The 19,673-nt window shown below is 43.9% G+C and overlaps 1 protein-coding gene across 7 annotated transcripts in view; it reads right to left on the bottom strand.

The window, feature by feature from the left end:
- LOC105485393 (ecotropic viral integration site 5) overlaps positions 1-14,667 on the bottom strand; it is a 288,203-nt gene extending 273,536 nt beyond the window's left edge. For 3 of the 7 annotated variants that reach the window (XM_011747708.3, XM_011747709.2, XM_071078882.1), the window contains exon 1: positions 14,606-14,666. In XM_011747708.3, coding sequence (XP_011746010.1) covers positions 14,606-14,656 — 51 coding nt within the window. In that variant the 5' untranslated portion in view covers positions 14,657-14,666. Of the gene's footprint in view, positions 1-5,299; positions 5,421-5,887; positions 6,192-14,605 lie in introns of those variants that run through there. The other 4 variants (XM_011747705.2, XM_011747712.3, XM_011747706.3 and 1 more) reach the window with 3 other exon arrangements.
- Positions 14,668-19,673: the final 5,006 nt, after the last annotated feature.

Here is a 19,673-nt window from a genome sequence, read left to right as displayed (position 1 = left end):
AAATTACCCAGTCTTGGGTATTCTTCATAGCAGTGTGAGAACAGACTAATACACCTGGTGAGACTCCAGACTCAAGAAAAGTAAAGTGAGGCTCAAGGCTGAAAGCCAAGGGGTTAAACAGAAGTGTGTTTGATGAAAACAGCCCCTGCCCACAGCCCACTTCCTTTGTCCACCTCTCAGAACACTGGGAGCCAAGCCTAGACCCTCTTCCCCTCCCCTAGATTTGATTTAGATACCCCTCTGCATGCTGCCAAGCCAATTTCCATCATAGTACTTCTCCTAGTGGAAGATAATGATCTATTTTTTTAATTTCTACTATCCCCACTAGACTCTGAACTCCTTAAGAGCTGAAGCAGCATCTTAATCAGTTTTGTATCCCCAGAGCCTAACACAATGACTATCAATATACTAAATACCATATAAATCTTTAATTGGTCCAACATACTGGCGATACCATGTTAAAAAATAACACCATGCAAAACTTAGTTGGAAATACTAGAACACAGAAGGTGTACTTTGGATTAGGTGTGAATAAAGAGTAAAGATTTAGAATTTATTGATAAAATGATGTCTCGGATTAGTTTAAAATAATCCCAGTGCCACCCCTCCCTCACCCTGCAAAAAAACCCAGATGTGTTTCTACATGCAGGTCACAAATGTTTTAAAATATGTTACAATAACATCAAAACACATCAAATATCTAAGAATAAGTAACAAAAATGTGCAAGGCTTCTACACAGAAAACAACATTACCAAGAGAAATTCTTAAAAGACCTGGATACAGAGATATACCATGTTCATAAATTGACTCTCAATATTGAACCATCAATTATCTCCAAATTTATATATATTCAACTCCAATTCCAAAATTTGTGGAAATTGACAAACAGATTCTGAAAATTATATTAAAATGCTAAGAGCCAAGAACAGCCAGAAAACCTTAAGGAACAAAGTTGGAGAGCTTATATTACCACATATCAAGGTTTATTATAAAGTTACATTAATACAGTGATTAGTGCAAGGATAACAAATACACAAATAAAACAGAACAAAGTATCCAGAAACAGACCCACACTAATTTCATAAATTAGCTGACCATACTGTTATCTCAGTTATGAAAAAAAGTGCCACACAGTGGAGAGGACAAGGATGGTATTTGCAATAAATGGTACTGGATCAAACAGACGTCCATATAGTAAAAAGTGAAGGAAAAAAAAAAAAGTAAATCTTTTTCAGCATCTTAATCAGTTTTGTATCCCCCAAAAAAAGGAAAAAAAATTTTTTTTTTTTGAGATGGAGTCTCACTCTGTAATCCAGGCTAGAGTGCAATGGCACGATCTCAGCTCACTGCAACCTCCGCCTCCTGGGTTCAAGCGATTCTCCTGCGTCAGCCTCCTGAGTAGCTGGGATTACAGGCGTATGCCACCACGCCCAGCTAATTTTTTGTATGTTTAGTAGAGACAGGGTTTCATCATGTTGGCTAGGCTGGCCTCAAACTCCTGACCTCATGATCTGCCCACCTCGGCCTCCCAAAGTGCTGGGATTACAGGCATGAGCCACCACGCCCGACCTAAAAAAGGGATTCTTGACCCCTGCGATTCATCGAGAATTTACCGTAAATTATACACCTTAAATGCAAAAAGTAGGGGATGGGTACAGTGGCTCACACCTGTAATCCCAGCACTTTGGGAGGCCGAAGAGGGCAGATTGCTTGAGCTCAAGAGTTTGAGACCAGCCTGGGTAATATGTTGAAACCCTGTCTCTACAAAACACACAAAAATTAGCCAGGTGTGGTGGCATATGCCTGTAGTCGTAGTCACAGCTACTCAGGAGGCTGAGGTGGGAGGACTGCTTGAGCACAGGAGGTAGAGGTTGCAGTGTGCTGAGGTTGCACTACTGCACTTCAGACCCTATCTGAAAAAATATATTTTTTTTTCCGCAAAAAGTAAAATAAAATTGTTATTAAGGCAACACAAAAAAATATGTTCATATTTTCAGGTTAGGCACTGACTTCTTAAACAGGACACAAAAAGCAGTAACCATAAAGGACAAGATTGATAAAGTATACTTTATTAAAATTAAGAATCTCAGGCTGGGCACAGTGGCTCATGCCTGTAATCCCAGCACTTTAGGAGGCCGAGGCAGGTGTAGGTGTATGACTTGAGCTCAGGAGTTCAAGAACAGCCTATGCAACTTGGCAAAACCCCATTTCCACTAAAAATACAAAAATTAGCTGGGCATGGTGGTGCTCACCTGCAGTTCCAGCCTAAAAAAAAAATTAGGCAGGAGGATTACCTGAGCCTTGGGAGATCAAGATTGCAGTGAGCCATGATCATGCCACTGTACTCAAACCTGGGCAACAGAGTGAGATCCTGTCTCAAAAAAAAAAAAAAAAAAAAAAAAGGCCAGGCACGCTGGCTCACACCTGTAATCCCAGCACTTTGGGAGTCCGACGCGGATGGATCATGAGGTTAAGAGTTCAAGACCATCCTGGCCAACATGGTGAAACCCTGTCTCTACTAAAAATACAAAAATTAGCGGAGCATGGTGGCACACACCTATAGTCCCAGCTACTCAGGAGGCTGAGGCAGGAGAATTGCTTGAACCCAAGAGGCAGAGGTTGCAGTGAGCCGAGATCGCGTCACTGCACTATAGCCCAGCAACAGAGTGAGACTCCATCTTACAACACACACACACACACACACACACACACACACACACACACAAATTAAGAATCTCCAGGCATAGGCTGGGCACAGTGGCTCACGCCTGTAATCCCAGCACTTTGGGAGGCCGAGGTGGGCAGATCACGAGGTCAGGATATCGAAACCATCCTGGGTAACACAGTGAAACCCTGTCTCTACTGAAAATACAAAAAAAAAAAAAATTAGCCAGGCGTGGTGGCGGGATTCTATAGTCCCAGCTACTCGGGAGACTGAGGCAGGAGAATGGCATGAACCTGGGAGGCGAGGCTTGCAGTGAGCTGAGATCGGGCCACTGCACTCCAGCCTGGGTGACAGGGCAAGACTCCGTCTCAAAAAAAAAAAAAAAAAATCTCCAGGCATGAAAAAAAACACCATTAAAAGACTGACAAAACAAAATACAGACGGAAAAAATAAAAATGCAATACATATATATCCTAGAAAGGACTCATATCCAGAATAAAGTATTACAAATCAAAGAAAAATAAGCATATCAATGAAAACTGGGCAAAAAGACTTAACAGGCACTTCACAAGAGGAAATATAAATGGTCAACAAAAGATACTCAACCTCAGCCGGGCGCGGTGGCTCAAGCCTGTAATCCCAGCACTTTGGGAGGCCGAGACGGGCGGATCACGAGGTCAGGAGATCGAGACCATCCTGGCTGACACGGTGAAACCCCGTCTCTACTTTAAAAATACAAAAAAACTAGCCGGGCGAGGTGGCGGCGCTGTAGTCCCAGCTACTCGGGAGGCTGAGGCAGGAGAATGGCGTGAACCCGGGAGGCGGAGCTTGCAGTGAGTTGAGATCCGGCCACTGCACTCCAGCCTGGGCGGCAGAGCAAGACTCCGTCTCAAAAAAAAAAAAAAAAAAAAAAAGATACTCAACCTCAGTACCAGGAAAATGCAACATGAAACCACACTGATATATTACTGTACCTCTACTAGACTAGCAAAAAAACATTTCAACTGACAAGCACCAGCAAGGATGTGGGGTAACCAGAACATTCCCTGCTAATTGGTACAACCACTTTGGGAAAATGTTCAACAATATCTAATACTAAAGTTTTATCATGCATATACCTCTAAAATCAACAACCCCACTCCTACGTACATACTCCAATCTAGTAATGTTCTATTTCTTGATCTTTGGTGGTTCACTTAGTAAAAATTCATCACAATGTTTTTTGTTTTTGTTTTTTTTTGAAAGACGGTCTCACTCTGCCATTCAGGCTGGAGTGCAGCGGCATGATCAAGGCTCACTGCAACTTCGACCTCTCTCGCTCTGGTGATCCTCCCACCTCAGCTTCCTGGGTAGCTCGGACTACCAGCATACACAACCACACACAGCTAATTTTTGTATTTTTAGTAGAAATAGGGTTTTGCCATATTGCCCAGGCTGGTCTCGAACCCCTGGGCTCAAGTGATCCACCTGCCTCTGCTTCCCAAAATGCTAGGATCACATGTGTGAGCCACCGCACCCGGACCACCTGCACATTTAGAATTGTGAACTTTTTCTCTATACTTCAATAACTTAGTTCTAAGATTTATTTAACACAAAGTTCTCAGAAATCTTAAAGTTATCATTTTAGAATAGAAAAAAAGAGCTTCTGGGCCGCAACAGAAGTGCTCAAGCCTGTAATCCCAGCACTTTGGGAGGCTGAGACGGGAGGATCATTTGAGGTCAGGGGTTCAAGACCAGCCTGACCAACATGGTGAAACCCCGTCTCTACCAAAAATACAAAAAAAAAAAAAAATCAGCCGGGCGTGGTGATGTATGCCTGTAATCCCAGCTACTAGGGAGGCTGAGGCAGGAGAATATATCCAGCCTGGGCGACAGACTGAGACTCAGCCTTAAAAAAAAAAAAAAAAAGTAAGAAAAGAAAAGAAAAAGAAGGCCGGACACGGTGGCTCACACCTGTAATCCCAACCCTTTGGGAGGCCGAGGTGGGTGGAACACGAGGTCAAGAGATCAAGACCATACTGGCCAACATGGTGAAACCTCGTGTCTACTCAAAATACAAAAATTAGCTGGGCGTGGTGGCACGCGCCTGTAGTCCCAGCTACTCGGGAGGCTGAGGCAGGAGAATTGCTTAAACACAGGAGGTGGAGGCTGCAGTGAACCAAGGTCGCCACTGCACTCCAGTCTGGCGACAGAGCGAGACTCCGTCTCAAAAAAAAAAAAAAAAAGAAAAAAGAGCTTTTGGTACACTGGTGAAATTCTACTAACAAAATTTTGATACAAAAAAAAGTTACTAACATATATCAGCTCTGAACAAAGATTAAAAACTACCAGCAGATCACTTCTCTTTAACTTCAGTAAGCACTGAAATTCATTCTTTCGGCAAAGAAAGGAGTTTATTATTCAACACTGTAACCCAAAGAAAAGATACCACTTCAAGAAAATACTTCTTTTCAAAAGCAGCTCTACCAGCAATAGATAGGAGGAAAGCGAGGAAACCATTCCAAAAGCCTTGATTAACTCTTGGGTGAAAGGACGCCAAATGAGATTATCTAAGAAGCCCCAAAGACAGACAGACACAGGGAAATCAAAGCAACTCTTTGGAGTGCAAACACCAAACCCACAATCCAACCTACCGGATATCCTGAGGTTAATTTGAGGCTTGCCCCACAGTCACAAGGTGATTCAGGGATGGCTACAAACTCTCCTCAAGTGCATCCTGGACCTGGCACATCTGCCTTGCCCATCACCAGCCTGGAGACACGCCATGCGCAGAATCCCAGCGGCCAAATAAAGACGCCAACTTTGCAAGTCAGGGGCGCGAGCGCTCTCTCCCCTGAAGTCCCCAGAGGGAACGGACTTCTGGCCTCGAGGGTGGGGTGCAGGGTCAGTGTCCTCCACGGGATTTACGAGGACGTGCCCCCGAAGCTGCTCCGTCCCTCCACCGCCCTGGGACGCCACAGTTAGACCCGCCGACGAGTTTCTTCCCCAGTGCCCACGAGAAGGAGGGCTGCGACCTGCTGCGGCGGCGACAGGCGAGGAAGCGAGTGCAGGCAACTTAGGCCCTGGCGGGGCCGGGCGCGCCCGCCCCGCTCGCGCAGCAAAACTTGCGGCGCCCCCGCCCGCCGCGCCTCGGCCCAGCTGTGCGCCAGCGGAACACGGACTCACCGCCCGCCCGGCCTCCCGGCCTCCCGGCCCGCCCGGCCTGGCGCGGCGCCCCTCACCTTGGAAACGTTGAGTAGACTTCGCCGTAAACATTAACTTCCCATCCAGCCGGCAGCCGCGCCGCCGCGTCTCAGCGCCTCGGCCCCGCTCCTGGCTCCACGGGTCGCCCGTCCCGCGTTCCCAAAAGCACCACTCTCACTCAGAAGCTCAGGGCCGCCACCCGACCCTCCCCTACCCCTCCCGGTACCACCGCTGCTGGAACCGCCACCAGCCCCTAGCCTGCCGGCCAGCTGGCTCCTCCGGGGTCCGGCCCGGCCGCGTCAGGAGAGCCCAAGGCGCAGGCGCAGCAGGGCCTTAAAGCGACCCGGCCGCCTCTACCGCAGAATGGGTTCGAGCAGGTTAGGGGCCAGGCGGGCCGGCAGAGAAAAGGAGAAGGCGAAGGGATTGGACGGAGTGCAGCAGGGGCGGGGAAATCCCTCTTTTCCCCTCCGCCTCTTTCAAAGCACCAGCCCTCAGCCCGGCAAGTCGCCGACTTCCCCCGCCACTTGAACCGCCCCTTCCATGTTAAAGCGGTGGAAGACACACCCCCTCGGGGGCCCGAAGCGACCCCGAGCTTAGGACTGCAGGCCTCGCGCTGCCGCACTGGCCCGGAGCCTGACTTCCAGGCCCTGGGCACGAAGTGCAGACGCGCAGGCTTCGGAAGGCAGCTTAGGGCTGAAAAACAATAATCAACGTGTAAATGACACTTGTAATGTACTCTTCCACGTCTCTACGCACTGGGTTTATGCAGACTCCTGCAGGGGGCAGAACATGGGCACAAATATGTAAGATTCAGCCGGGCAGCCCTCCAGCATCAACGAATTCTTAGAAGGAAAACACTTCGTTTGGGACAGAAACAGCCTATTCTGGTCCAGGGAAAGCAGGCAAGAAAAATTTAAAAGGCAATACAGATACTTTCATTATACGTTTAGAAGTGACAGCCAGGCAGGCCGGGCGCGGTGGCTCACGCCTGTAATCCCAGCACTTTGGAAGGCTGAGATGGGCGGATCACGAGGTCGGGAGATCGAGACCACCCTGGTTAACACGGTGAAACCCCGTCTCTACTAAAAATACAAAAATTAGCCGGGCGCGTTGGCGGACGCGTGTAGTCCCGGCTACTGGGGAGGCTGAGGCAGGAGAATGGCGTGAACCCGGGAGGCGGAGCTTGCAGTAAGTGGAGATCGCGCCACTGCACTCCAGCCTGGGCAATAGAGCCAGACTCTGTCTCAAAAAAAAAAAAAAAAAGGAAGTGACAGCCAGGCGCGGTGGCTCACACCCGAAATCCTAACACTTTGGGAGGCCAAGGAGGGCGGATTGCCTGAGGTCAGGAGTTCGAGACCAATCTGACCAACATGGTGAAAACACCGTTTCTACTAAAAATACAAAAAAAATAGCCTGGCATGGTGGCGTGCGCCTGTACTCCCAGCTACTCTGGAGGCTGAGGCAGGGGAATTGCTTGAACCACGGAGGTGGAGGTTGCAGTGAGCCGAGATTGCGCCACTGCACTCCAGCCTGGGCGACAGAACAATACTCTGTCCCAAAAAAAAAAGTGACAAAAATTGTAATAATTAGCAGCACAAGAAACTCCAAAATTATTGGTCTAGAAATTAGATATCCCTAGTTATTTTCTAATTTAAATTTATAAGACAGAATTCGCAGATGGGTTTCCACTGAACTAAGCATTTCAAAAAAAAAAAAAAAAAAAAAAACTTTTTTTTCAACAACATTAGGAAATACCAAGAAATAGGAAGTAAAGCCATGCCCTCCACCCAGCTAAAAACTTTGAAAACTTGAAATTTTATCTGAGGCAAATGTTTGCATAACTTTAGGTTGTGCCATTATTTAAAGAAATTTCAATTAACAGTTTTATTGCAACTGAATCCTTGTGTAAGAAAACTAAGACACATCCTTGATAATGTACCTCTCCCCTCTTATATTCCATCCGTCAGCAAATTCTATTGGTTTTTACCTTACAAATGGTCCTTGAATCTGTCCTCTCGTATCTCCTCCATCACCACCCTAGTCTAGGCTACCTTTACCTGGGGAGTGGGGGTGGAAGGATTACTGACCTAGTCTTCTTGTAGTTTACCCATATCCCTTTTATCCCCTCTCTAATCTCAACACAACAGCAAAGTAACTTTCTCAAAATACAGTGTGACCCTGTCACTTCCCAGCCTAAACCACTTAAACACCTTCCCATTCTCTTAGAAAAAACCCTCCTAACTAACCAAGCCCTGAATGGCCAGGTGCCTTGCCCACCTCTCCACCTCTTCTCACTGCTCAGACCAATTCCACCCTGCTCTCTGTGCTCCAGCCACACTGGCCTCTTTTATTGCCTGTTTACCAGCTTCCTGGCCTCAACAGAGCATTTGCTCATGCTTTGCTCTGTGCCCGGAAAGTTCCCCCAGTCCTCATCCTTTGACAACGGCTCTAGTATCTCTAGTATCCACCTCTGAGAAGCACCTTCTGACCTCCCTACGGTGGTCTCTTACTCCTTTCACATCGCATGAAACTGTAATTGGGTGGTTATATTGGTGAATTTTTTACTATTAGCTCCGTAAGTCCAGGATTTGATTTTGTTTCATGGTTGTATTTTCATATTTGTTAGATACTTATTTGTTCAGTAAATGAAAATTATAGATGCTAGAACTTAAACTAAATTTGGCATAAAGTCAGAGAGAGGCAAAATGTCCCAATCTGACATTTGGAATCAGAATCCAAAAACTTCAGTTATGTTAAAATTGATTGGCCGGGCGCGGTGGCTCAAGCCTGTAATCCCAGCACTTTGGGAGGCCGAGACGGGCGGATCACGAGGTCAGGAGATCGAGACCATCCTGGCTGACACGGTGAAACCCCGTCTCTACTAAAAAAATACAAAAAACTAGCTGGGCGAGGTGGTGGGCGCCTGTAGTCCCAGCTACTCAGGAGGCTGAGGCAGGAGAATGGCGTGAACCCAGGAGGCGGAGCTTGCAGTGAGCTGAGATTCGGCTACTGCACTCCAGCCTGGGCGACAGAGCGAGACTCCGTCTCAAAAAAAAAAAAAAAAAAAAAAAAAAAAAAAAAATTTATTTTATATCATTTTAGCTGGGTTGTCACAAGATTCTTTGGGTAACCTTTAAAACAGTTCTCAAAGAGCCTTTTTGTAAGCACCTGAATTAATAATGGTAAGACATGGGATGGCCCACATTAAACTAATAACATTTTTTGCTTCAAGAGAGGACAACTGAGCCAAGCACAGTGGCTCACGCCTATAATCTAAGCACTTTGGAAGGCTGAGGCCACCGGATCATTTAAGATCAGGAGTTCAAGACTAGCCTGAGCGACATGGCAAAACCCCATCTTTACAAAAAATACAAAAAAAGTTTAGACAGGTGTGATGGCAGGCACCTGTAGTCCTCCTACTTGGGAGCCGAGGTGAGCCTGGAAGGGTGAGGCTGCAGTGAGCCATGATCGTGCCACTGCACTCCAGCCTGGGCGGCAGAGAAAGATCTTGTCTCAAAACGAGAGAGAGAGAGAGAGGAAGACTGGGTGACTGGTGGGTACCCGTGGGAAGGAGATTTTTACTGCATGCCCAAAAGGTTTAAAATTGTACCTTTTTTATCTTAAAGTGTGTGAATTATCTATGTGAAGATAAATAAATGACACAAAGTATGTGAATTATCTATGTGAAGATAAATGACACAAAAGAGTGTCATACTGTTCCATTTATTTGAAATTCTAGAAAAGACAAAATTAATCTGTGGTGAAAAAAATCATAACAGTGGTTCCCTATGGCAGGGAATTGACTGGGATGGTACATGAGTGAAATTTCTGCGTGGTAAAAATGGTCTCTATCTTGATAGGGATGTGAGTTACATAAGTATATTCACTTATCAAAAAATATGCAGGTAACATTTCAGTGAATGTAAATTTTACCTTAAAAACTATAAAAAATAGTGGCCGGGTGCAGTGACTCACACCTGTAATCCTAGCACTTTGGGAGGCCGAGGCAGGTGGATTGCCTGAGCTGAAGAGTTCAAGACCAGCTTGGGCAACACGGTGAAACCCCATCTCTACTAAAATACAAAAAAAAAAAAAAAAAAAAAAAATTAGCCGGGCATGGTGGTGTGTGCCTGTAATCTCAGCTACTCGGGAGGCTGAGACAGGAGAATCACTTGAATCCGGGAGGTGGAGGTTGCAGTGAGCCGAGATCACACCATTGCACTCCAGCCTGGGCGACAGAGTGAGAGACTCCATTTCAAAAAAAAAAACTAGGCCAGGCCTGATGGCTCATGCCTGTAATCCCAGCACTTTGGGAGGCCGAGGCAATGGATCTCAAGGTCAGGAGTTCAAGACCAACCTGGCCAACATGGTGAAACCCTGTCTCTACTAAAAATACAAAAAAATTATCTAGGCATGGTGGTGGAGGCCTGTAATCTCATCTTCTCAGGAGGCTGAAACAGAGAATTGGTTGAACCCGGGAGGTGGAGCTTGCAGTGAGCTGAGATCGTGCCACTGCACTCCAGCCTGGGCAACAGAGCAAGACTCTGTCTCAACAGCAACAACAACAAACAAAACCATAAAAATTAAATAAACTTTTAAAATCTAATAGCTAACACCTGGTTAAGCACTCAACATGTATGGGTATTAGCTAAGGCTATACATACACTATTTCGTTTAATCCTCAGACTGCCCTCATGGGGTAGGTATTATTATAACCCCCTTGCATATGAAGAAGCTGAAATTTAGTAAACATTAAATAACTTGCCTCAATCTATACCCCTGGAAAGTGGTGGCAGAGCTTTGAACACAGTCAGTTGAATGCCAGAAGTGGTTAAACATTAGGCCCTATAGCACTTCTCTGAAATTGTAATATTTTGATTTATATATATTACTCATCTACTAGATTAAGGGCTTCACGATGATTGAAATCATATTTTGTCTTTTTGTTTGTTTGAGGTTTGTGGTTTCGTTTTATTTTATTATTTTAAAAGACTGGGTCTCATTATGTTGCTCAGGCTGAACTTGGACTCCTGAATTCAAGCCGTCCTCCTGCCTCAGCTTCTTGAGTAGCTGGGACTACAGTCACACACCATCACACCCCGTATTTTTGTCTTAAACTTCTCAGTAGTCCTAGCACTTTGCGCAGTAGCTGTTCAATGTATTTTGAATAAATGATTAAAAATAAGCCTGGTGTTGATTTTATTGGTACAATTTATATTTATATATGTAATATTCATATCATATGCTTTTATATATTCGTATGTGTGTATATATATAATTTATACCAGCTTAGCACTATTGTGCTTAAGTGCCTGAGATGTATCTCAAATGCACAGGCCGGAGGAGAGAAGCTTGTGTCATTAGCTCTGACCCCCGAGCACTAACCCTGATTTACCCCTTTCTTTCACTTGCCTGAGCACATCAATTTATTTGATGAAAGAGCTTACACTTTAACATCTCACTGAAATAGCTCATTCTAACCGAAGAAAGAGCTAATTCTGACCTCCCACGAGTGCTTGAGCATTTGCGTAAGTGAAATTCCACTGTGTGAATTTCACCCAACACCACCTCTGCTCCAGCTCCTGCCACTCTACTGCTCATATCCTGGAACTCCACATGTGGAGTAGAAGACTGAGGATGCAGGGAGGATGCAGGGTGGATGCAGGGTGCAGTGGGCAGTAGCACCCTCCTCAGATAGCTTTTCTTTTTTTTTTTCCTCTCGCTCCGTTGCCCAGGCTGGAGTGCAGTGGTGCGATCTCCATTCACTGCAAGCTCCACCTTCCGGGTTTACGCCATTCTCCCGCCTTGGCCTCCCGAGCAGCTGGGACTACAGGCGCCTGCCACCATGCCCGGCTAATTTTTTGTATTTTTAGTAGAAACGGGGTTTCACCATGTTAGCCAGGACGGTCTCAATCTCCTGACCTCGTGATCCACCCACCTCGGCCTCCCAAAGTGCTAGGATTACAGGTGTGAGCCACTGCGCCCGGCCCTCAGATAGTTTTATTTGCGGTAAATTCAGTGAGCAATTAAAAGTTTTCTATGTTCTAATACTGTACACCCTTAGCATTGATTTGGGTCACTGTCTGGGAGGGGAACCCCTCTAAACCTGGCAAGGGTTAAACCCTGGAACACCATGCTCTAAACTGCCAAAGGTGTTTGAGTCAGTCATGTTAGCTCCATTGTTCACAGAAAGGAAATGCAAGGGAGATACTCCTCTGAATGGCAAAAACAACCCAAGGTACAAAGAAGGAACTCACCAGAGAAGTCAAACCCACTGGTGAGCAATATTCCTCCTTCACCCCGGGCGCTTGTATTTGGGAGCTTTTTTAGAGAACCAGACCATCTCAGTTACATTCTAGGATTGCACTAATACAGCAACCACTAGAGACACTGGCAGTATGTGACTATTTACATTTAAACTTAAATTAAGCCAGGCATGGTGGCTCATGCCTGTAATCCCAGCACTTTGGGAGGCCAAGACAGGAGGATCGCTTGAGGCCAAGAGTTGAGGCCAGCCTGAGCAACATAGTCAGACCCCATCTCTATGAAAATAAAAATTAAAAACTTAGCCAGGTGTATTGGCACAACTGTAGCTATTCTGGAGACTGAAGTGGGAGGGTCACTTGAGCCAGGAGGTGGAGGTTGCAGTGAGTTAAGATCATGCCCCTGCACTCCAGCCTGTGTGCCAGAGCGAGTCCCTGTCTCAAAAATAAATAAATTAAAAGTTCAGTTTCATAGTCACACTCACATACTTCAAGCACTCAGTAATAGCACATGTGGCTAGTGGCTACTGTCTGACAGTACAAATATAGAACATTTCCACTCATCAGAAAGTCCTATTGGTAGCACTATTAAAGAAAAAGGAGACATAACACTCCATTTCAACTCCTACTGATGTTCAAAACTGTTTTGTTGTTTTGTTTTGTTTTTTAAATGAAGGTTCACAATGAAATAGTGACAGCCTATCTTACTAGGCTCGTTACTTTCTACAATATGAATCTGAAAGGTACTCAAATAAAAAGCTATAGCCTCCATGCACTGGAGTTATAAGAATAGCTTTAACTTAGCAGGGCATGGTGGCGTGCACCTGTAGTCCCAGCTACTAGGGAGGCTGAGGTGGAAAGATCACTTGAGCCCAGGAGGTGGAGGTTGCAGTGAGCTGACATCACGCCACTGCACTGCACCGCACCGCACCCTGGGCAATAGAGCAAGATCCTGTCTCAAAAAAAAAAAAAAAGAATAGCTTTAACCTCACCACTTTAACACTTTACCTCCACCATATTCATTCTTTAGAAGACCCTGACATCATCTTAGGAAAGAACATTATTAAGAGACACACAATTCTGTTTATCTCTTGATACTTGTGCACAGGTAGAGACTAGATCTGCCATGATTATGGGAAAGAACAAGCTCTCTGGCCGTATAGCTCAGACATCACTTCTATATGTGATCCTACACATTAACACGGTCAGCCCCAAAAACTTTTGAAATTGAGCCACCAGAATGGGACATCAATAGTGTGCCAGTTCCTACCCACCAAAAGGAGAAATTCATTCATTTCTTGACTTTCCAAAATACTTGTTTTAAAGCAAGATAAAATTTGGTGGAACTAGAGTTAGTAATTCCACTTAAACTATCCAATTATCTGGGAACTAGTAACTTCTACATTAATACAAGTGACTAGACTGTGACCTAAAATTTCAAGTGTTCTTGCCAAAAATGTGATCAACCCCTTTGAGCTCTTCGAGCTCCAATCTTCTCATTTATAAACTGGAGATAATAATATCTACTTAAGCACTGAAGTGACAGTTAAATGGAATAATATATACCATGTGTATAACAAGTATTCAAAAATAGTAGCTATTGTAATTACTATTTTCCAAACCCACAAAGTACCAATGTGCAAAAACAAAAAGACCAATAAAAAAGACTGAATTTGAAGAATCCTGATTTTGACACTTGCTAATAGTCTGGCTTTTAACCTCTGTAAGCTTCAGTCTCTTCATCAAGCAAATAAAAATAAGAGTCCCAATCATAGATGCGACGTGAGATGTGTTTTTATTCCATGCGAAATTGTCTAATTAAAGCCAGGTACAAACATTAGCTAATGTTAATTAGCAGTCTCTCCCACCTCCACCAAAAAAAAAAAAAAAAAAAAGGATGAAGTGAGGAAACTATTTTAGAAACATGATACTTTACAGAAAAATTAATGTAGCTTTTATTATGAACTGTGTTCCCAAACACGACGGGAGGCAACACTTCTGAAATCATTATTGAGAGACCATGCAACCATCAACATTGTCACCAAATAGAGTTTGTGAACAAATGCTATGGTAACCAGTCATTTTCTTCTTCTCCATATGAGAAATTTGAAGCCCATACAGACACGCTAGGTCTCCTCTGTGAATGTATATTCAAAGAAACGTAAACAGCAGCCAATTACTGCTAGGAGAGAATTGCGACAAGTGTTGAATTACAAAAAGCCAATTACTAAAATACCTTTCTTGCAGGTGTGGAATTAAACCTAACACTTAAACCTAACACTTCATAAATTTTGTTCATCACTCGAATGGCTGCAATACAATGAGATAACAGTCTTAAAATAAAACTGAAGAAATGTTAACAAGCTGTTCCTGTGTTTTGAAGATTAAGCAAAATATATAAATCCTAACTCAATAACAAATTACTTTCTGTTACAGCAGTTATAAATTTTTATAAATTTTAATATAAAATCAAACATTGTTTTACACATTTACCTGTTTCCCACTAGGGTTTCTAAAGGCAGCAGTCATTTTGGTGGTAACCATGATAAGCAGAGAATACAGGGAGACTGGGGATTTGAATTGAATTTATAGCTGACTCATAGGGAGTGTTAACGACATTGCCACTGGGATCCACCCATTTAACACCCTTTCAGTTCCACCTTATACACTTGTTAGGTAGTAGGGAGCTGGGAATGTGGAGGACTAGGAATGCTGAAACCAAAGCTTTTTTGTCTTAGGTATGCTAATTGATTTTGGTTTTTCATTCCTTCTTTCCTTCTTTTCTCCCCTCCCTCCCTCCCTCTCTCCCTTCCTTCCTTCCTCCCTCCCTCCCTTCCTTCCTTCCTTCCTTCCCTCTTCCATCTTCCTTCTTCTGTCCCTCCTTCCTTCCTTCTATGACTTGATTTATCTCAGAATGACGTTATAATTGTTATTGTGTTTGAGTGCTGATGCTGAGGCATTGGTTAGAAACTTCTGTAATTAGGTGTTTCCTGACACAAGACAAAATTATTGGCCGGGCGCGGTGGCTCACGCCTGTAATCCCAGCACTTTGGGAGGCCGAGGCGGGCGGATCACAAGGTCAGGAGATCGAGACCACGGTGAAACCCCGTCTCTACTAAAAATACAAAAAATTAGCCGGGCGCGGTTGTGGGCGCCTGTGGTCCCAGCTACTCGGGAGGCTGAGGCAGGAGAATGGCGTGAACCCGGGAGGCGGAGCTTGCAGTGAGCCGAGATCGCGCCACTGCGCTCCAGCCTGGGCGACAGAGCCAGACTCCGTCTCAAAAAAAAAAAAAAAAAAAAGACAAAATTATTAATTTGGTAGAACTTTCCTCTTTGGCTTTTTTTTTTTTTTTCACTCGTTACCTGAGGTTTTGGAATTCTGCAGGCTATATTGTGTTCTATTAATGGATGTTGCAGTTGTGTTACTCAGGGGCTATTGAGAGTTTACTATGCAATATAGAAGCAAGTAATATACCTCACAAGTGATATACCTTGTGAAAGCTACCTAAATAGAGAGAAAGCCACTTCTTCAATTCTTTTCTAGGAGATCTGATATATTGGTTTTAAAGGATTACCTCTCTCATGATGGCTTCCATTTTGTTTTGTTTTTTAAAGACAGGGTCTCGCTATGTTCCCCAGGCTGGCCTTGAACTCCTGGGTTCCAGTGACCCTCCTGCCTCAGCCTCCTGAGTGGCTGGGACTATAGGTGAATACCCCCATGTTGCTGATGGCTTATGCTTTTAAAGCACTTACCATAGCTGGGCACTGTGGAAGCGCTTTTCGTCTATCATCTCACTTAATCTTTATCATAATCCTATTGTTATCCCCATTTACAAGTGAATCCCCAAGCCAGTCACTAAGAATGCTGAATTTATTTGCTCCTTCATTTATTCACAAATATATTAAAGATAATCAACTATGTCAGCTACTTTCCTAAGAGCAAGGACAGTAACTAACATTTTCAGCTCCTACAACATGTCAAAAATAATGTTATGTGCTTCCACATGAGGCAACTATTATTTGGCCCATTTAAAATACAGGGAAGCTATGCCTGGTCCAAAGTCAGATCGTTAGTGAAAGAAAAAGCAAAAATGCAAGCATGAGTCTCTCTTGACTACAAAACCTGTATCATTTGGAGTTACAAAAATGTGGTACCTGTGTTCACACTCTAGTGTAAGAAGAATGTGGCCGGGCGCGGTGGCTCAAGCCTGTAATCCCAGCACTTTGGGAGGCCGAGACGGGCGGATCACGAGGTCGGGAGATCGAGACCATCCTGGCTAACACGGTGAAACCCCGTCTCTACTAAAAAAATACAAAAAACTAGCCAGGCGAGGTGGCGGGCGCCTGTAGTCCCAGCTACTCGGCTGAGGCAGGAGAATGGCGGGAACCCGGGAGGCGGAGCTTGCAGTGAGCTGAGATCCGGCCACTGCACTCCAGCCTGGGAGACAGAGCGAGACTCCGTCTCAAAAAAAAAAAAAAAAAAAAAAAAAAAGAAGAATGTGTAGTATAGTATAGAAGACAAACATATGAACAAGTAAATGAACAATAACATTATATGTTCTGTTGTACCAAGATATAATATGGTGGGAACATATAGAAAGGGGAGTACCTATGACTGAGTTGTACTATTTTTATTGTCCATACCCCCTTCCATCTTTTTCCATTAACAGGTATAGATGCCTGACTCAAATGAAGCCAGTCACATTACCTTAACTGCCTGATCATACTGATTGATTCAAGGGGTCAGGCCTGGGAGAATCCTACCCTGGGGTTTTTCAAACCAGAGCTGGAAAAGTAAAAGCCCTTTGCCCTCTCGTTATGAAGCTGTAAGGATGAAACTCTAAGGAGATCCTGGCTATACTCAGAGAAGCTAAATGAGATGGAGAACATCCTGAGGATATTAAAATCCCTGGTTCCAGTAATCCTGCCTTTCCTAAGCCTTTGCTGTTCTAATCTTTCTTTAATGCTGTGACCACCCCCATAACCTTCAAAGGAAGGAGAGAAGGAGGAAGGGAAGGAGAGAAGGAGGAAGGGAAGGAGAGAAGGAGGAAGGGAAAAGGAAAGAAGGAAGGACTCGTGTACTCATCAAACATTTTTTTGAACATATCATACCAGACATTGTTCTAGGCACTGGAAATAGACACATGTGGTAGCCATTCTCTGATTTGACCATGAATGATCCTTGCTTTTGACCCAATGATCCTCTTTGCCTGTTATTCATTTATGTATCCATATGTAATCCCTCCTACATCGAATAAGGCTTGTCTGTGGGACCAATAAAATATGGCAAAAGTTACCAATTATGGCTGGGCATGGTGGCTCACGCCTGTAATCTCAGCACTTTGGGAGGCCAAGGCAGGAGGATCACCTGAGGTCAGGAGTTTGAGACCAGCCTGAGCAACATGGTGAAACCCCATCTCTACTAAAAATACAAAAATTAGCCAGGCCTAGTGGTGTACACCCGTAGTCTCAGCTACTTGGGAGGATGAGACAGGATAATTGCTTGCACCCAGGAGATGGAGGTTGCAGTGAGCCAAGATCACGCCACTGAACTCCACCCTGGGTGACAGAGGCAAGACTCTGTCTTAAAAAAAAAAAAAAAAATTACCAATTATAACCTCTGAGACTAGGTTATTGCAGTTTTTGCCTTGTTTTCTTAAATCTCATGCTTTAGGGGAAGCCAGCCACCATGTGTGAACAGCTCTGTGAAGGAAAAAGAACTAAGGCCTCCCATCAACATTCAGGACCAACTTGACAGCCATGCCAATGAGCCACCTCAAAAGCAAATCCTTCAGCCCCAGTCAAGCCTTCAGATTACTCCAGTACCAGCTCACGTCAGACTGAATCTCATGAAAAACCAAAAGCCAGAACCAGTCAGCAAGCTGCTGCTGAATTCCTATTACATAGAAACTGTGAGTGCACCATTGCACTCTAGCCTAGGCAACAGAGTGAGACCCTGTCTCAAATTTAAAAAGGGTGGGGGTAGCAAAGGACTTGAACATTTCTCCAAAGAAGATATGCAATGAGCACATGAAAAGATGCACCACGTTATTAATGATTAGGGACATGCAAATCAAAACCAAATGATACACCACTTCACACTTACTAGAATGCTATTATGAAAAAAGCAGAAAATTACAAATGTTGGTGAGATGTGGAGAAATGTAAACCCTTGTGCATTGCTGGTGGGAATGTAAACTGATACAGCCACTGTGGAAAACAGTTTGGCAGTTCCTCAAGTTAAAAATAGAATTACCATATGATTCAGTAATTCCACTCCAAGCCAAAAGAATTTAAAACAGGAGCTCAAATGGATACTTCTTCACCAATATTCACAGCAGCACTATTTACAATAGCCAAAAGGGGGAAAAAAACCCAAATGTCTATCAAAAACTAAATGAATAAAGAAAATGTGATACATCGAGGTCAGGAGTTCGAAACCAGCCTGGCCAACACAGTGAAACCCTGTCTCTACTAAAAATACAAAAAAATTAGCCAGGCATGGTGGCAGGCACCTGTAATCCCAGCTACTTGGGAGGCTGAGGCAGGAGAATCGCTTGATCCCGGGAGGTGGAGGTTGCAGTGAGCCAAGATTGTACAACTGCACTCCTGCCTGGGTGACAGAGCTAGACTCAGTCTCAAAAAAAAAAAAAAAAAGAAAATGTGGTATGATGAAATATATTATTCAGGCATACAGAGGAATGAAGTTCTGCTACATGCTATAACATGAATGAGCCTTGAAAGCATTATGGTAAGTGAAATAAATCCATCATGAAAGGACAAATATTGTATTATTCCACTTATATGAGGTATCTAGAGTAGTCAAATTCATAAAGACAGAAAGTAAAATGGTGATTACTAAGGTCTGGGAGAACAGGGAATGAGGAGTTATTGCTTAATAGACAGTTTCTGGTGGGGCAATAAAAGGGTTTTGGAACTAAGTAGTTGATGATGGTTATCAATATTGTAAATGTACTTAATGCCACTGGATTATACACCTAAATATGGTTAAATCAGCAAACTTCAGGTTATATGTATTTTTCCATAAAATATACATTAAAAATATATCTATGCACAAAATATACATAAAAAAAGAGAACAGCTTCTGGGAATTTAGAAAATTTTCTTGGAAAAGAAAAAGAAACAGAAAAAGAATCTTGATTTGACTTCGTCAAAATAATAAGTTGAATACATTAATAAATGTATATATAATACATATGATATGAGATGGTATAAGTAAAGGAGAAAGGGAGTGTGAAGAAATGTTATTACAAATTTATTTTATTTTATTTTATTTTTTATTGAAACAGGATCTGACTCTGTTGCCCAGGGTGGAATGAGATCAGAGCTCACTGCAGCCTCGACCTCCTGGGTTCAAGCAATCCTCCCACCTCAGCCTCCCGAGTATCTGAGACTACAGGCACATGCCACCATACCCAGCTAACTTTTATTTTTTGTTTGTTTGGGTTTTTTTGTGTTTGTTGTTGTTGTTTTGTTGTTGTTGTTTGTTTGGTAGAGACAGGGTTTCACCATGTTGCCCAGGATGGTCTAGGACTCCTGA

Source organism: Macaca nemestrina, chromosome 1 (assembly GCF_043159975.1).
Source record: "Macaca nemestrina isolate mMacNem1 chromosome 1, mMacNem.hap1, whole genome shotgun sequence".
Taxonomy (NCBI): Eukaryota; Metazoa; Chordata; class Mammalia; order Primates; family Cercopithecidae; genus Macaca; species Macaca nemestrina.
The sequence above is the reverse complement of the archived record's forward strand: the minus strand, read 5'-3'. Positions and strand labels throughout refer to the sequence as shown.